The sequence below is a fragment of the Odocoileus virginianus genome, chromosome 21, assembly GCF_023699985.2.
Source record: "Odocoileus virginianus isolate 20LAN1187 ecotype Illinois chromosome 21, Ovbor_1.2, whole genome shotgun sequence".
NCBI classification, from domain to species: Eukaryota; Metazoa; Chordata; class Mammalia; order Artiodactyla; family Cervidae; genus Odocoileus; species Odocoileus virginianus.
In genome coordinates, this window is record NC_069694.1 from 38,020,873 (window position 1) to 38,034,721 (window position 13,849).

A 13,849-nucleotide genomic window follows, 5' to 3' on the forward strand; every position below is an offset into this window, starting at 1 on the left:
ATGTTAATAACACATTAATATTAAGTAGTAATTAGCAATATAGCAAATAAAAATTAATTATGTAACATATAATGGCATCTAATATATTAATAAGTATTGCTTATATAAACTTAACTTATATATACATAAATATTAATATTAGATATAAACATATTAAGATATTTTTAATGTTAATTATGTCAATAAGCAATGTTTATTATATCCTATTATAAGAAATACATACCATGATTTTAGCTCCTCCTACACACTCAAAGGCAAAATCCACACCTCCATTGGTCATTTCAATGATGACCTCTTGAATGGGTTTGTCTAGGTCTTTAGGATTGAGGCAGTCAGTGGCTCCAAGGGCTTTGGCCTTTGTAAACTTCTCACTATTGATGTCAATAACTATGATTCGGGAAGCTCCTGATGCTTTACAACCCATTACAGCAGAGAGACCGACACCTCCTAGGCCAAAGATGGCACAGGTAGAACCAGGTGTGACCTGCAGGCAAGAACATTATAAATTAACTTTTAAAGCAGCTGGTCCCATTTTTTGAAAAAGGGACAGAGTGAAGTGGGGACAGGAACAGATATATAAAAGCCTGTCTGTTGTAAAACTAAATGATATAACTAAATGGGGGAAATTTGCCAATGTGAAAATGTACGAATCACTGGCTAAATTTAAAGAAACATTTGAAGGCTATTAGAATTAGAATTACCAGCTCATATTTCTACAAACCCAAGTAAAAATCGTTCTCTTGTCTTCCTTTTCCCTTTAGTGTTACGAGAACAAAAACTAAAGCCCACACATTTAAAAGGGCTTATTGGTTTCTTTTTTTTTAAATGTTTTATTATTTTTTTCCATTTATTTTTATTAGTTGGAGGCTAATTACTTTACAATATTGTAGTGGTTTTTGTCATACATTGACATGAATTAGCCATGGATTTACATGTATTCCCCATCCCGATCCCCCCTCCCACCTCCCTCTCCACCCGATCCCTCTGGGTCTTCCCAGTGCACCAGGCCCGAGCACTTGTCTCATGCATCCAGCCTGGGCTGGTGATCTGTTTCACCCTTGATAATATACATGTTTCGATGCTGTTCTCTCGAAACATCCCACCCTAGCCTTCTCCCACAGAGTCCAAAAGTCTGTTCTGTACATCTGTGTCTCTTTTTCTGTTCTGCATATAGGGTTATCATTACCATCTTTCTAAATTCCATATATATGCGTTAGTATACTGTAATGGTCTTTATCTTTCTGGCTTACTTCACTCTGTATAATGGGCTCCAGTTTCATCCATCTCATCCATCCATCTCATTAGAAGATTCAAATGAATTCTTTTTAATGGCTGAGTAATATTCCATGGTGTATATGTACCACAGCTTCCTTATCCATTCGTCTGCTGATGGGCATCTAGGTTGCTTCCATGTCCTGGCTATTATAAACAGTGCTGCGATGAACATTGCAGTGCACATGTCTCTTTCAGATCTGGTTTCCTCGGTGTGTATGCCCAGAAGTGGGATTGCTGGGTCATATGGCAGTTCTATTTCCAGCTTTTTAAGAAATCTCCACAATGTTCCCCATAGCAGCTGTACTAGTTTGCATTCCCACCAACAGTGTAAGAGGGTTCCCTTTTCTCCACACCCTCTCCAGCATTTATTGCTTGTAGACTTTTGGATAGCAGCCATCCTGACTGGCATATAATGGTACCTCATTGTGGTTTTGATTTGCATTTCTCTGATAATGAGTGATGTTGAGCATCTTTTCATGTGTTTGTTAGCCATCTGTATGTCTTCTTTGGAGAAATGTCTGTTTAGTTCTTTGGCCCATTTTTTGATTGGGTCATTTATTTTTCTGGATTGAGCTGCAGGAGTTGCTTGTATATTTTTGAGATTAATCCTTTGTCTGTTGCTTCGTTTGCTATTATTTTCTCCCAATCTGAGGGCTGTCTTTTCACCTTGCTTATAGTTTCCTTTGTTGTGCAAAAGCATTTAAGTTTCATTAGGTCCCATTTGTTTATTTTTGCTTTTATTTCCATTACTCTAGGAGGTGGGTCATAGAGGATCCTGCTGTGATTTATGTCGGAGAGTGTTTGCCTTTGTTCTCCTCTAGGAGTTTTATAGTTTCTGGTCTTACATTTAGATCTTTAATCCACTTTGAGTTTATTTTTGTGCAAGGTGAAAAGACAGCCCTCAGATTAGGAGAAAATAATAGCAAATGAAGCAACAGACACACAGATGGAGAAATATACAATATTCATGGATTGGAAGTGACTTTAGACTATACTACAAAGCCACAGTCATCAAGACAGAATGCTACTGGCACAAAGACAGAAATATAGATCAATGGAACAGAATAGAAATAAATAGAGATAAATAGAGATAAATCCGTGAACCTATGGACACCTTATCTTCGACAAAGGAGGCAAGAATATACAATGGAAAAAAGACAACCTCCTTAACAAGTGGTGCTGGGAAAACTGGTCAACCACTTGTAAAAGAATGAAACTAGAACACTTTCTAACACCATGCACAAAAATAAACTCAAAATGGATTAAAGATCTAAATGTAAGACCAGAGACTATAAAACTCCTAGAGGAGAACTTAGGAAAACACTCTCCGGCATAAATCACAGCAGGATCCTCTATGACCCACCTCCCAGAATATTGGAAATAAAAGCAAAAATAAACAAATGGTTTCTTTTTAAAATAGATCTTCCTGGTGGCTCAGATGGTAAAGCGTCTACCTACAATGTGGGAGACCTGGGTTCAATCCCTGGGTCAGGAAGATCTCCTGGAGAAGGAAATGGCAACCCACTCCAGTATTCTTGCCTGGAAAATCCCATGGATAGAGGAGCCTGGAAGGCTACAGCCCATGGGGTTGCAAAGAGTTGGATTCAACTGAGCAACTTCACTTTAAATAGATCACAAGCCCCAGTGTTCATTGCAGCACTATTTACATATGGATATATGTATGACTGAATCATTTCACTGAAATTAACACATCATTGTAAATCAACTATATTGCATTATAAAATAAAAATTTACATTTAAATAAGATACAGATCAAAAAAAGGTCACAAGTAATTTGACATCTGTATTTCTAATAGGTCTTTTTTGGTTTTTTGGTATTAATGTTGTGATTGGTTTTGAATGACCAATAATATGTCTATAAATGTGAATTAACTTGATCATCCCAAATCATCACTTCATTCAAATGGAACAAAGAAGGTATGTCTTTGCATGGCATTGAAGGATTTTTATTATCTTGGTCGGATACCTTTCTACTTCTTCACCATAATAATCGCAATACCACAGCTACAGCCAAACGTTGCAGTTTTCTTTCCCCAGGTCTTAGTTCATGCTGTTCCCTCAGCTTGATATGCTTTTCACGTTATTTCCTTTAATTAAGATATAACCTGTATGTCTAGGCCTAACTTGAATCACACTCTACCCTTGAAATGTTTCTTGATTCTACAATTAGAAATTATTACCCACCTTTTTGCTTTTTCTATATCATATAATTTAAAATTAGTTTTGAATGATTTTGTGTGTGTGCATGTGGACTAAAATCTTTGAGGGCATATAATCTTTCATATTGCTATCAAGGAGTCTTCTGTATGTTTTAGCTTTAGTGAATGTTTGTTACATTAAATGCAACAGAAACATAATATGTGAGATGACAAGGAAAGCTGCTGTAGCTGGAATATGTTATTTTGTAGAGTGGTGTAGTGGGAAAAATACTATACAGAGATATGTTCAATTAATATTTTCCAGTGGTGATAAGAAACTGTTAGAATTAAAAGCATAAATCCAAGAAAAAGAGAAAATGTGTCCAGGAAAAGTCCTTGATATATTCTAATTTGAAAACAAAACCATTAAGGAAAGAGAGACCATTTTACTTTAGTTTATGTGTCATACTCGGCATGCATACACTGGCTTTTGCCACTCAGGGAAAAAGAATATATATATTTTTCAAATATTCAGAATACTGTTCTGTATATACTGTGTAATCTTTACTGTGATACTGTGGCATGAGTTTAGTATATTTCCAAATATATTTCTCCAGAGACTGTTATAAAGCTCGCCAGTAAGTCTAATTGGAAGTAGACGTGCATTTTTCTCACTGAAGCAGTGTTGTACACAGTTGTGCATAGCTCACAACAGTGTATAAGCTGAATACACTGTACCAATTGTGTTATAAAACTGGACACCTGTGTGTAAAACTGTCTTTAATTGCAGTTCAGGGTGGGGGGTCATTATAAAGTATTGTTTGTTTTTTTTGTTTGTGTTAGTTGCTTAGTCATGTCCAGCTCTATGCAACCCCATCGACTGTAGCCCACCAGGCTTCTCTATCCATGGGATTCTCCAGGCAAGAATACTGGAGTGCATTGCCATGCCTTCCTCCCAGGGATCTTCCTGACCCAGGGGTTGAAGACCAGTCTCCTGCATTGCAGGTGGACTCTTTACCATCTGAACCACAAGGGAAGGTTATAAGGTATAACCCCCTATAGAAATAGAGGTTTAAATAGTGTATGATTATCTATATACAGACAACATTCTTAGGACATTTTTATGCTTTCAAAGATCTCTATGAAATGTAATTAATTTGGCAATAAAGGATACAAACAGATTAAAAAAAACAAGGAGTTCTGGTGATGGTGGGGGAATGGGGAATGGTCCTTAATAATTAATCAGAGTTATTGCAGCATTTTTCTTCTCAGAGGTAAATTAAAAATTATTAAATCTCTTACCTTTTGTCTAGATTACTGACAATTCACTTCTTTTTACTTGTTCCTATCAAATTTGTTTCTCTTTCTTGAGTATCTCATGAAGTGGATTAGCTGTTCTTCAACAGCAGGGAGAAGAGATTCTGGGAATTTAGGTAAGCTTTGACTAGATGAAAGTGAAAGAGGAGAGTGAAAAAGTTGGCTTAAAGCTCAACATTCAGAAAACTAAGATCATGGCATCCGGTCCCACCACTTCATGGCAACTAGATGGGGGAACAGTGGAAACAGTGGCTGAATTCATTTTTCTGGGCTCCAAAATCACAGAAGATGGTGATTGCAGCCATGAAATTAAAAGGCACTTACTCCTTGGAGGGAAAGCTATGACCAACCTAGACAGCATATTAAAAAGCAGAGACATTACTTTGTCAATAAAGGTCCATCTAGTCAAGGCTATGGTTTTTCCAGTGGTCATGTATGGATGTGAGAGTTGGACTATAAAGAAAGCTGAGTGCCAAAGAATTGATGCTTTTGAACTGTGGTGTTGGAGAAGACTCCTGAGAGTCCCTTGGACTGCAAGAAGATCCAACCAGTCCATCCTAAAGGAGATTAGTCCTGGGTGTTCATTGGAAGGACTGATGCTGGAGCTAAAACTCCAATACTTTGGCCACCTGATGTGAAGAGCTGGCTCATTTTCAAAGGCCCTGATGCTGGGAAAGATTGAGGGCAGGAGGAGAAGGGGATGACAGAGGATGTGATGGTTGGATGGCATCACCGACTCAATGCCCATGGGTTTGGGTGGGCTCTGGGAGTTGGTGATAGACAGGGAGACCTGGCGTGCTGCGGTTCATGGGGTCACAAAGAGTCGGACATTACTGAGCAACTGAACTGAACTGAACTGACTAGATTTAAAAGAAAATTATTGCTGAATCTCAAGTGTTAATATCCCTGAAGAAAGACTACAGTGGTATAAGGTGATAGTCAACTTGGAGTCCAGAAAAAGGCAGGGTGAAAAGGTAGCTGTGGTGGTGGTGATTGTAGCAAAGAGCTGTAATTCTTTCCTGTGTCTCCAGTGTTATCTAGAGGAAAATATGCCTTGACTGCTAGGGTCACATCAGCTCTTAACTCCACTCAACTAACAATACCCTTCCTGTAGGAGCCTTCAGATTATAGTTTGACTTCCCATATAGTCTTAAATTTTTGCTAATGAATAAGTGAATGAATGAATTTTTGGAAGGAGATAATATACTGAGAGCCAAGAGTAGCATCCCTATCTACTTGACTGATATAATTCTCAACAAAAAGTTGTATCTTTTTATTTTGGCTACTAGATCAGCCTTTTATTTTGGTTAGGCTGACTTCATTTTCTTGACACTGAACAACTCTATGTAATCTTATAAAAAACAATAGTTGGATTGTAAAGCTGAGGACCAAGCCTCACCAAGATGTTTTAGGGGTTACATATGAACCTGGCTTTATTCGTTCACTTGCTGAAAACTTTCCAAGCTCATACTATATGCCAGACACAAGGCTAGGCTCCAGAGCCATCACAATGAACAAGAGAGAATTCTTGTCCTTATGGAGCAAATCATCTAATAGGAAGGAGTAATAAGTGGGAAATTTCTCCATAGTGTGATAAGAAGGAAGAAAGGGTTAAACACAGATACTTTAGGGGAAACTGTGAGGGATGCCCAGTGCATGCCTGGGAAGATGGAGTAGGTTTCCAACAGGAAGTGACAAATAAATGGAGTCAGACAGAAGAAGTGGGGGAGCTTTCCAGGCAGTGTTGGTGGGAGCCAGGTGTGAAAAGTCTAGAGGCCACATTTAGAACCCAGAGACTGGGGGTCAGGCCCAGGGGAACAGTGAGCCATGAAAGGAAATAGAAAGAATGACTAGCATATTGAAGGAAAAGGGGAATAATTAAAGGGGAATGAAATCTCCAGATTTTGTTGTTTAGGAAGATCACTCTGGTTGCATTTTGCAGTTTAGAGTTAAGGGATAAAGATTGATGTCAAGAAGGTTCAAATAAGGTCACCAGTATTCTTGCCTGGGAAATCGCATGGACAGAGGAGCCTTGTGGGCTACAATCCATGGAGTTGCAAAGAGTTGGACACAACTTAGCAACTGAACACACAAAATCCCACAGAAGTGGTAGAGTGGGGTTTGAACCTACATGTGCCTGACTCTGGCAGCTCTGTGCTTTCTCTCAGCCTCCCAAAGCTCAGAATGAGGCCCTTGAAATAGGCAAAGAGTTAGCCTAGTGGACGGATGGAGAGAGGGTAACTAAGGACAGGAAGACAAGAAAGATGGATAGTGTGCTCAGATCTGCCTGTGGGGGTGCGTTTGGGGGCGAGAGGCTGGGTTCACTGATCCGGGGTACTGCATGGGGACAGGGAGGGTGGCCCAGCTTCTCAGGTGACACCAGAGGGAGGAGGAATTGGGAATGGATGGAAGGGGAGCCTTTGCTTGCAGGCAGGCAGTACAAATCTTAAAAAAAGGAAAGAAAGGAGGTTGTTTGAAGCATCCAAGTGATAGTGACATCTCTCTAGTCTGTCAGTTGAAGAGCTTTGTAAAAGCTTCTAAATTCTAATGTGGAATTTCAGGGACACATCTTGCCACCATCAGGGCTGCCATCTGAGACTCTCCCTTGATGCCACAAAGGGGCAAAGTGAGACGTAGAGATGAATTACTACATTTGAGAGAGAAATCTTCCGCATCAGGGAGAAAGTAGGTGGCTATATGGGTTAGTTTCTGTTGTCTCTTGACCGGGTCTGCTGTCTCAACAGGACAAGGGACATATTTAGGGGACATGTTTAAGCAGACTGTACTTAAATCAGGGATAGTCAATAATCTAACATACTAGTAAAGGAAAGAAAATGAACATGAACTGGGTGCCAACTATATGCTAGCCTCTGGGCCAGATGTCTTACATATGTAATATGATTTAATTATCCCCACAACTATTTGTAGTAGATATTACAATAGAGAGAGAGGAGTGGAGAGGTTAAATATCTTGCCTAGAATCACAAAGGTAATAAATGACAGAGCCAATTTTTTGAAGATAAATCTGGCTGGTTTATCATGCTGCCTCCCAGTAACATCTATCTTACACAGCCTGGTGACTAACCATTTTACCTTGGCATTGTTGATGACAGCTCCATAGCCAGTTGAAAATGCACATCCAAGCAGACAAACTCTCTCTAAATTGGCATCGTCATCTAGTTTGGCAAGGTTGACATCTGAGACCACAGTGTATTGACTGAAGGTACTGGTCCCCATGAAATGGTAAATTGGTTTTCCTTTGCAGGTAAACCTACTAGTTCCATCTTCCATTAATTTTTGATCACCCATAGGATTTTTAAAATGCCTAGGGAAAAAAAGATACAAAAAAGGGAAAGTTGATGGACAACTGATTACTTTTCTGAAAAAAAGGTACCTACCTGCTCCCTGACACAAGCACCTACCCTCCCCACTTTGGACTATTTTCGAATAAATCTCAGACATCACTGTTTCATCTGTAAATATTTCAGTATATGTCTCTAAAAGATTCTTTTAATTCTACAGATTTCATTTGGTTGGTATGTCTCTTATGTCTCTTGATTTATAGGTTCTCACCCTACCCCTTGTTTGTTCCCCTACAGTTTTTTTGTTGAATAAATAGTTATTTGTCCTACAGAATTTTCTTCACTCTAGATTTTTCTGATTATGTTCCTGTAATCTGGTTTAACATATTTCTCCATCACTGTATTTCCCCTAAACTAGTACTTTTGATCTAAATGCTTGATCTGATTCAAATTTTATGTTTTTGTAGGACTGTTGCTAAAATAGTGTTGTGTATTTTCACTTGGAGGCATGTAATAGCTTATCTCTTTGTGATGCTGGAAAGAACTGATGGTCATTGTCAAAATCTGTTATTTCATTAGAGGTTTGCAAAAGGGTCTCTTCATTTTTTGAATATCTGCAACAACCCTGTGAAGTAGGTTTTATTATTGTCTCCTTTTTATAGATGAGTAAATTGAGGCACAATATTGGCAGAAGAGCCTGGAGGGCTATGGTCCATTGAGTCGCAAAGAGTCCAACACAGCAGTAGTGACTGAGCACACATGTTTGCATAGATATGAGTAGTAAAATTTTAGCTTCTGAAATAACTAGTTTCAATTAGCATTAAAGATACATATATAATTTCTATAGTCTAAGTACAAAATAAGGCAATTAAGATTTTTGACTCCAGACCCAGACTGCCTAGGTTCAAAATCTAGCTCCAATCTGTGTGGCCTTGGAATAAATTACTGTGACGCATTGCATTTCTCTCTCATCCTCTGTAGAAGTGAGAGGGTAACAGGCAGGTAAGGAACTAAAAAATCAATCTGGGATGCCATCAGGTCTACCCCTGGTGCATCTACACCCCGCCTCTGTGGTAGAACCGGGAGGGACGAGTATGGTGCCTGCGTCAGTAAGGGACAGGGAAGGAAAGCTTCGGTGGAAAGTCTGTCTACACCCCCATCTAAAGCAGGGAAGGACGCCTCCAGTAGAAAGATAGCGCTGGTCGCTTTTTTCTCTTACAGATGGGAGCTAACAATTCCAACCTCACTCCTTTGAACTGTATCCTGAAAAACTGGGATAGATTTGATCCTTAGAGCTTAAAGATGATATGCCTGATCTTCCTCTGGCCATGGTATCCATTGGGGGGAGGTGAACCGTGGCTGGCTGGAGGGTCTCTTAATTATAATACTGTTTTACAACTAGACCGGTTCTGTAGAAAACAAGGGAAATGGGTAGAAGTAGCATACCAACAGACTGGTTCCAAATAAGAAAAGGAGTATGTCAAGGCTGTATATTGTCACCCTGCTTATTTAACTTATATGCAGAGTACATCATGAGAAACACTGGGCTGGAAGAAGCACAAGCTGGAATCAAGTTTGCCGAGAGAAATATCAATAACCTCAGATATGCAGATGACACCACCCTTATGGCAGAAAGTGAAGAGGAACTAAAAAGCCTCTTGATAAAAGTGAAAGAGGAGAGTGAAAAAGTTGGCTGAAAGCTCAACATTCAGAAAACCAAGATCATGGCACCTGGTCTTGTCACTTCATGGGAAATAGATGGGGGAACAGTGGAAGCAGTGTCAGACTTTATTTTTTGGGGCTCCAAAATCACTGCAGATGGTGATTGCAGCCATGAAATTAAAAGACACTTACTCCTTAGAAGGAAAGTTATGACCAACCTAGATAGCATATTAGAAAGCAGAGACATTACTTTGCCAACAAAGGTCCATCTAGTCAAGGCTATGGTTTTTCCAGTGGTCATGTATGGATGTGAGAGTTGTACTGTAAAGAAAGCTGAGTGCTGAAAAATTGAAGCTTTTGGACTGTGGTGTTGGAGAAGACTCTTGAGAGTCCCTTGGACTGCAAGGAGATCCAACCAGTCCATCCTAAAGCAGATCAGTCCTGGGTGTTCATTGGAAGGACTGATGCTGAAGCTGAAACTCCAATACTTTGGCCACCTCATGTGAAGAGTTGACTCATTGGAAAAACCCTGATGCTGGGAGGGATTGGGAGCAGGAGGAGAAGGGGATGACAGAGGATGAGATGGCTGGATGGCATCACTGACTCGATGGACATGAGTTTGAGTAAACTCCGGGAGTTGGTGATGGACAGGGAGGCCTGGCGTGCTGCAATTCATGGGTTCGCAGAGAGTCAGACACGACTCTGAGCGACTCAACTGAACTGAACTGAACTGAGCATGTGTGTTGACCTTTTTCTCTCTGCAAGATATGCCAGACTTGTGTCCTAAGGGTATAGATTGGGATATGAAACCTTCAGCTCCCTCCTGTCCTCCTACTTTGCCCCGTACCCTGGGCTCCAAACTGAAAGTCAGGGACACACCCCCACCCCCGCCCCACCCCAGAAGGGTTGCCTCAGTCTCTGTAAAAACCCAAACTGAGATTCAGACTGCCCAAGTAGAGGTCCAAACAACCCCTGTCTCATTATGACCTCAGACTACACTGGTTTCAAAGAAACTCCGACAGTTGAAGCAAGAGAAGCTCAGACAGCTGTAAGGAGAGTGCAGAGAAAAAGAGTGCGAGCCAGGCAGTCAGGAAAGGAAAAGGAAATTTATTAGAGGGAAAAGAGAGGGTGACTGACTCTTAAGGAGAACCTGACGGAGTCCTTCTTATACCCCACCAATGAAAAATTCTCTGAGGAGATGGTCACATAGCCAGAGACCTGGAATCTGGTGGTCTTCAGCTTTGAGAAGATAAGTGCCAGTGAGATAACAGGATGCCATTTGGGCAGTTTGGTCACTCTCACAGATTGCTGTGATTTTATTCTTCATTTGCAAGGTCAACATAATGAGCCATCTTATCAATTAGACCCCATGTGGGCCCTATCATTCCAGCCTTTTTGATTTAGGATAAGGGCTGAAGGTCGATCTTCTGTAACCACTTCCTGAAGGACAGGGGTGTCCTGGGCTTAAGATAAGACATCGTGGGGGTAAGATAAGAAAAGGCTGGAATGCGGGTCAAGGGGATATGTGTGGGGTCGAAGTTTTTGATAATCTGAGTGAGTTAGAAGCAGTTCGTGGATAGTTCAGTTGGTGAAGGCTTGTAAGCGGTCCTGCTGCTCTAAGAGTTACCCTGGGCTCCGTAGAGGTGATGAGAGTCGGGGCCTGGGGCCCTGGGCACCTTCAGTCTAAGGTGGCAAGTCTGAGGAGACTGGGCAGAGCTGGGTCGGAGGACTCCTGCTCGGAACCAGGAGGGGAATGTCCAGATCCCTGGAGGGGGATTTGGGCAGTCGACCTTCCAATGTCCCGTTATGCCACAGCTGGGACGTGGACCTGGAGGGGGCCTTGGCTTTAGGCATGAGCGGGCCCAGCGACCTTCTTTGTCGCATTTGAAGCAGGGCCCAGGTGGCTTCCTTTCTCTGTTGGTTGATGGAGGCTTGGCGCCATGTAGGGCATGGGCTCAAAGGTGGCATTTGACCTGATCTCGTTGGGCCTTCTCTAGCTTTGCCTATTCTTCCCGGTTATTGAAAATCTTAAAGGCTAAATTTAAAAGGTCTCGTTGAGGGGTTTGAGGGCCTTCTGCCTTTTTTTGTTTCTTTTGGATATCTGGGGATGACTGGGTGATAAAATGGGTATTAAAGACAATGGTGCCCTCTGCTGAAGTGGGGTCTAATTTTGTATATTTTTGTAGCACTTCTATTAACCTGGCTAGAAATTGTGCTGGGTTTTTGTCTAGCCCTTGAGTTATTTCCTGGAGCTTATCAAGGTTGATGGCTTTATGCCCTGCCTTTTGAAGGCCCACAGTGAGGCAAGCAACCATGTGATTACGGGCTGCTCACCCAGGTCTCCCTGTCTGATAATCCCAGTTGGGATCTTCTCAGGGGACAGCCGTGGCCCCTGTGGGCTGAGTGTCGTCTGTCCTGTGTATCTCATCAACATGCGCCTGAGAGGCTTGCCATATTCTTTCCTTCTCTTCTGGGAGAAGAGTGGAGGAAAGGATGATATAAATATCATGCCAGGTTAAGTCGTAAGACTGGATAAGATACTCAAATTCTTTTAGATAATTATCCGGGTATGAAGAGAAGGAGCCAAGATGCTTTTCAATCTGAGACAGATTGGTGAGGGAGAATGGGACATGAACTCGAACAATGCCTGCTGCTCCAGTTACTTCCCCTAAAGGGAGGCATGGGGCAGGGAAGGATCAGGGTCCTGCAGTGTTAAAGTTGTTCAGGACTGGCTACGGGGAGCGGATCTAGGGAGGTCTGGGTAAAGCTTTGGGACCCTCCGGGTAGAGGGTGGGGCTGAGATCTCAGAGCTTATTTCAGGCACAGGCTGGGGATGGGGGTTGGGAGCTGCCTTGAGAAGGAGGGAGAGAGGAGAGGATGTAAGGTGGAGGCTGTGGAACTGGGGCTGGAGCGGCTGCAAGGGGACTGGGAGTGATAGAGGGTGGGCTGTGGTCGGACGGGTTGAAGGAAGAAGAAGAAAAGTCTGAACAGGAATTGGGAGACATTGTATTAGGAGGATGTGGCCCAGAGTAGGCTAAGAGCATTTGGGAAGTAGAACAGGATTCACAGAGAGAGGGTCGAGAGTGGAGAGTGAAGAAAGCCTGAACATAACGGATTTCTAACCACTTGCCATTGTGGTGGCAGATGTTATCGAGGTCCCGTAGAGTATTATAATTGAGAGTTTTGTTTTCTGGCCATTGGGGCCTGTTATCAAGTCTGTATTGTGCCAGCCAGTGTTAGAATAGTAAATAAGCCTTTTTGGTCTTATCTCCCCTTGGAAGCCCAAGGCTTTTAGGTTTTGGAGAAGGCATTTTAGGGGAGTAGATTTTGAGGGCTGGGATTGAGAATTCCCCGTTGTGCCTGAATAGGGAGGTTAGACAAGGGCAAGAGAAAGCGAGGAGAAAGGTCCAAGAGAAAAGGCCATTCTCAGGACTTTCTCAGAGAGTAATAATAGTCTGCTTTGAAATGGGCATCCCCTATTTCAAAGTCAGACGGGGCGCAAGGCTGAGGGCCGTGGGGATTCTCCTGCCTAGTGCTAGGACTTGGAAAAGACGTGTGCACGCGCGCACGCACGAAGAGAGAGAGAGAGAGAGAGAGAGAGAGAGAGAGAGAGAGAGAGAGAGAGAGGATCGGAGGGAATGGGATTTCACTCACCCTTGTAACTGATGGATGAAATGTGGGCTGGTGTGTGGATGTCAGTCCAGCAAGGCAAGGGGAGAGTCCCATCGTGGAGCTCATCTCAGTTTCTTGGCAAGGTCCAAGGCGGGGGACCACCAGAGGTGGGCTTGTGAGAGGAGCCCACCCAGTTGTGGTGGATCTTCCCTCCCGGGTTTTCTGACAATGAGACCCCATGTGTGATAGGGCCCACATGGGCTCTCATTGATAAGATGGTTTGTTATGTCGACCTCACAAATAAAGAATAAATCACAGTGATCTGTGAGACTGCCCAAATTGCCCAAATGGCACCCTGTTATCTCACTGGCGCCTAACTTCTCAAAGCTGCGAGACCACCAGATTCCAGACCTCCGGCTATGTGACCATCTCTTCAGAGAATTTTTCATTGGTGGGGAATAAGACGGACTCCGTCAGAAAGGGAGAACACTGGTTCTCCTTAAGAGCCAGTCACCTCTCTTT

The 13,849-nt window shown here is 42.2% G+C and overlaps 1 protein-coding gene across 3 annotated transcripts in view; it reads right to left on the reverse strand.

The window, feature by feature from the left end:
* Window positions 1–13,849, reverse strand: part of ADH4 (alcohol dehydrogenase 4 (class II), pi polypeptide) — a 36,033-nt gene that overhangs the window by 10,587 nt on the left and 11,597 nt on the right. For all 3 annotated transcript variants that reach the window (XM_020901640.2, XM_020901642.2, XM_020901639.2), the window contains 2 exons: window positions 7,845–8,076; window positions 224–484 (listed from right to left, as the gene is read on the reverse strand). In XM_020901640.2, the coding sequence (XP_020757299.2) occupies window positions 224–484; window positions 7,845–8,076 (493 nt within the window). The remainder of the gene's footprint in view (window positions 1–223; window positions 485–7,844; window positions 8,077–13,849) is intronic.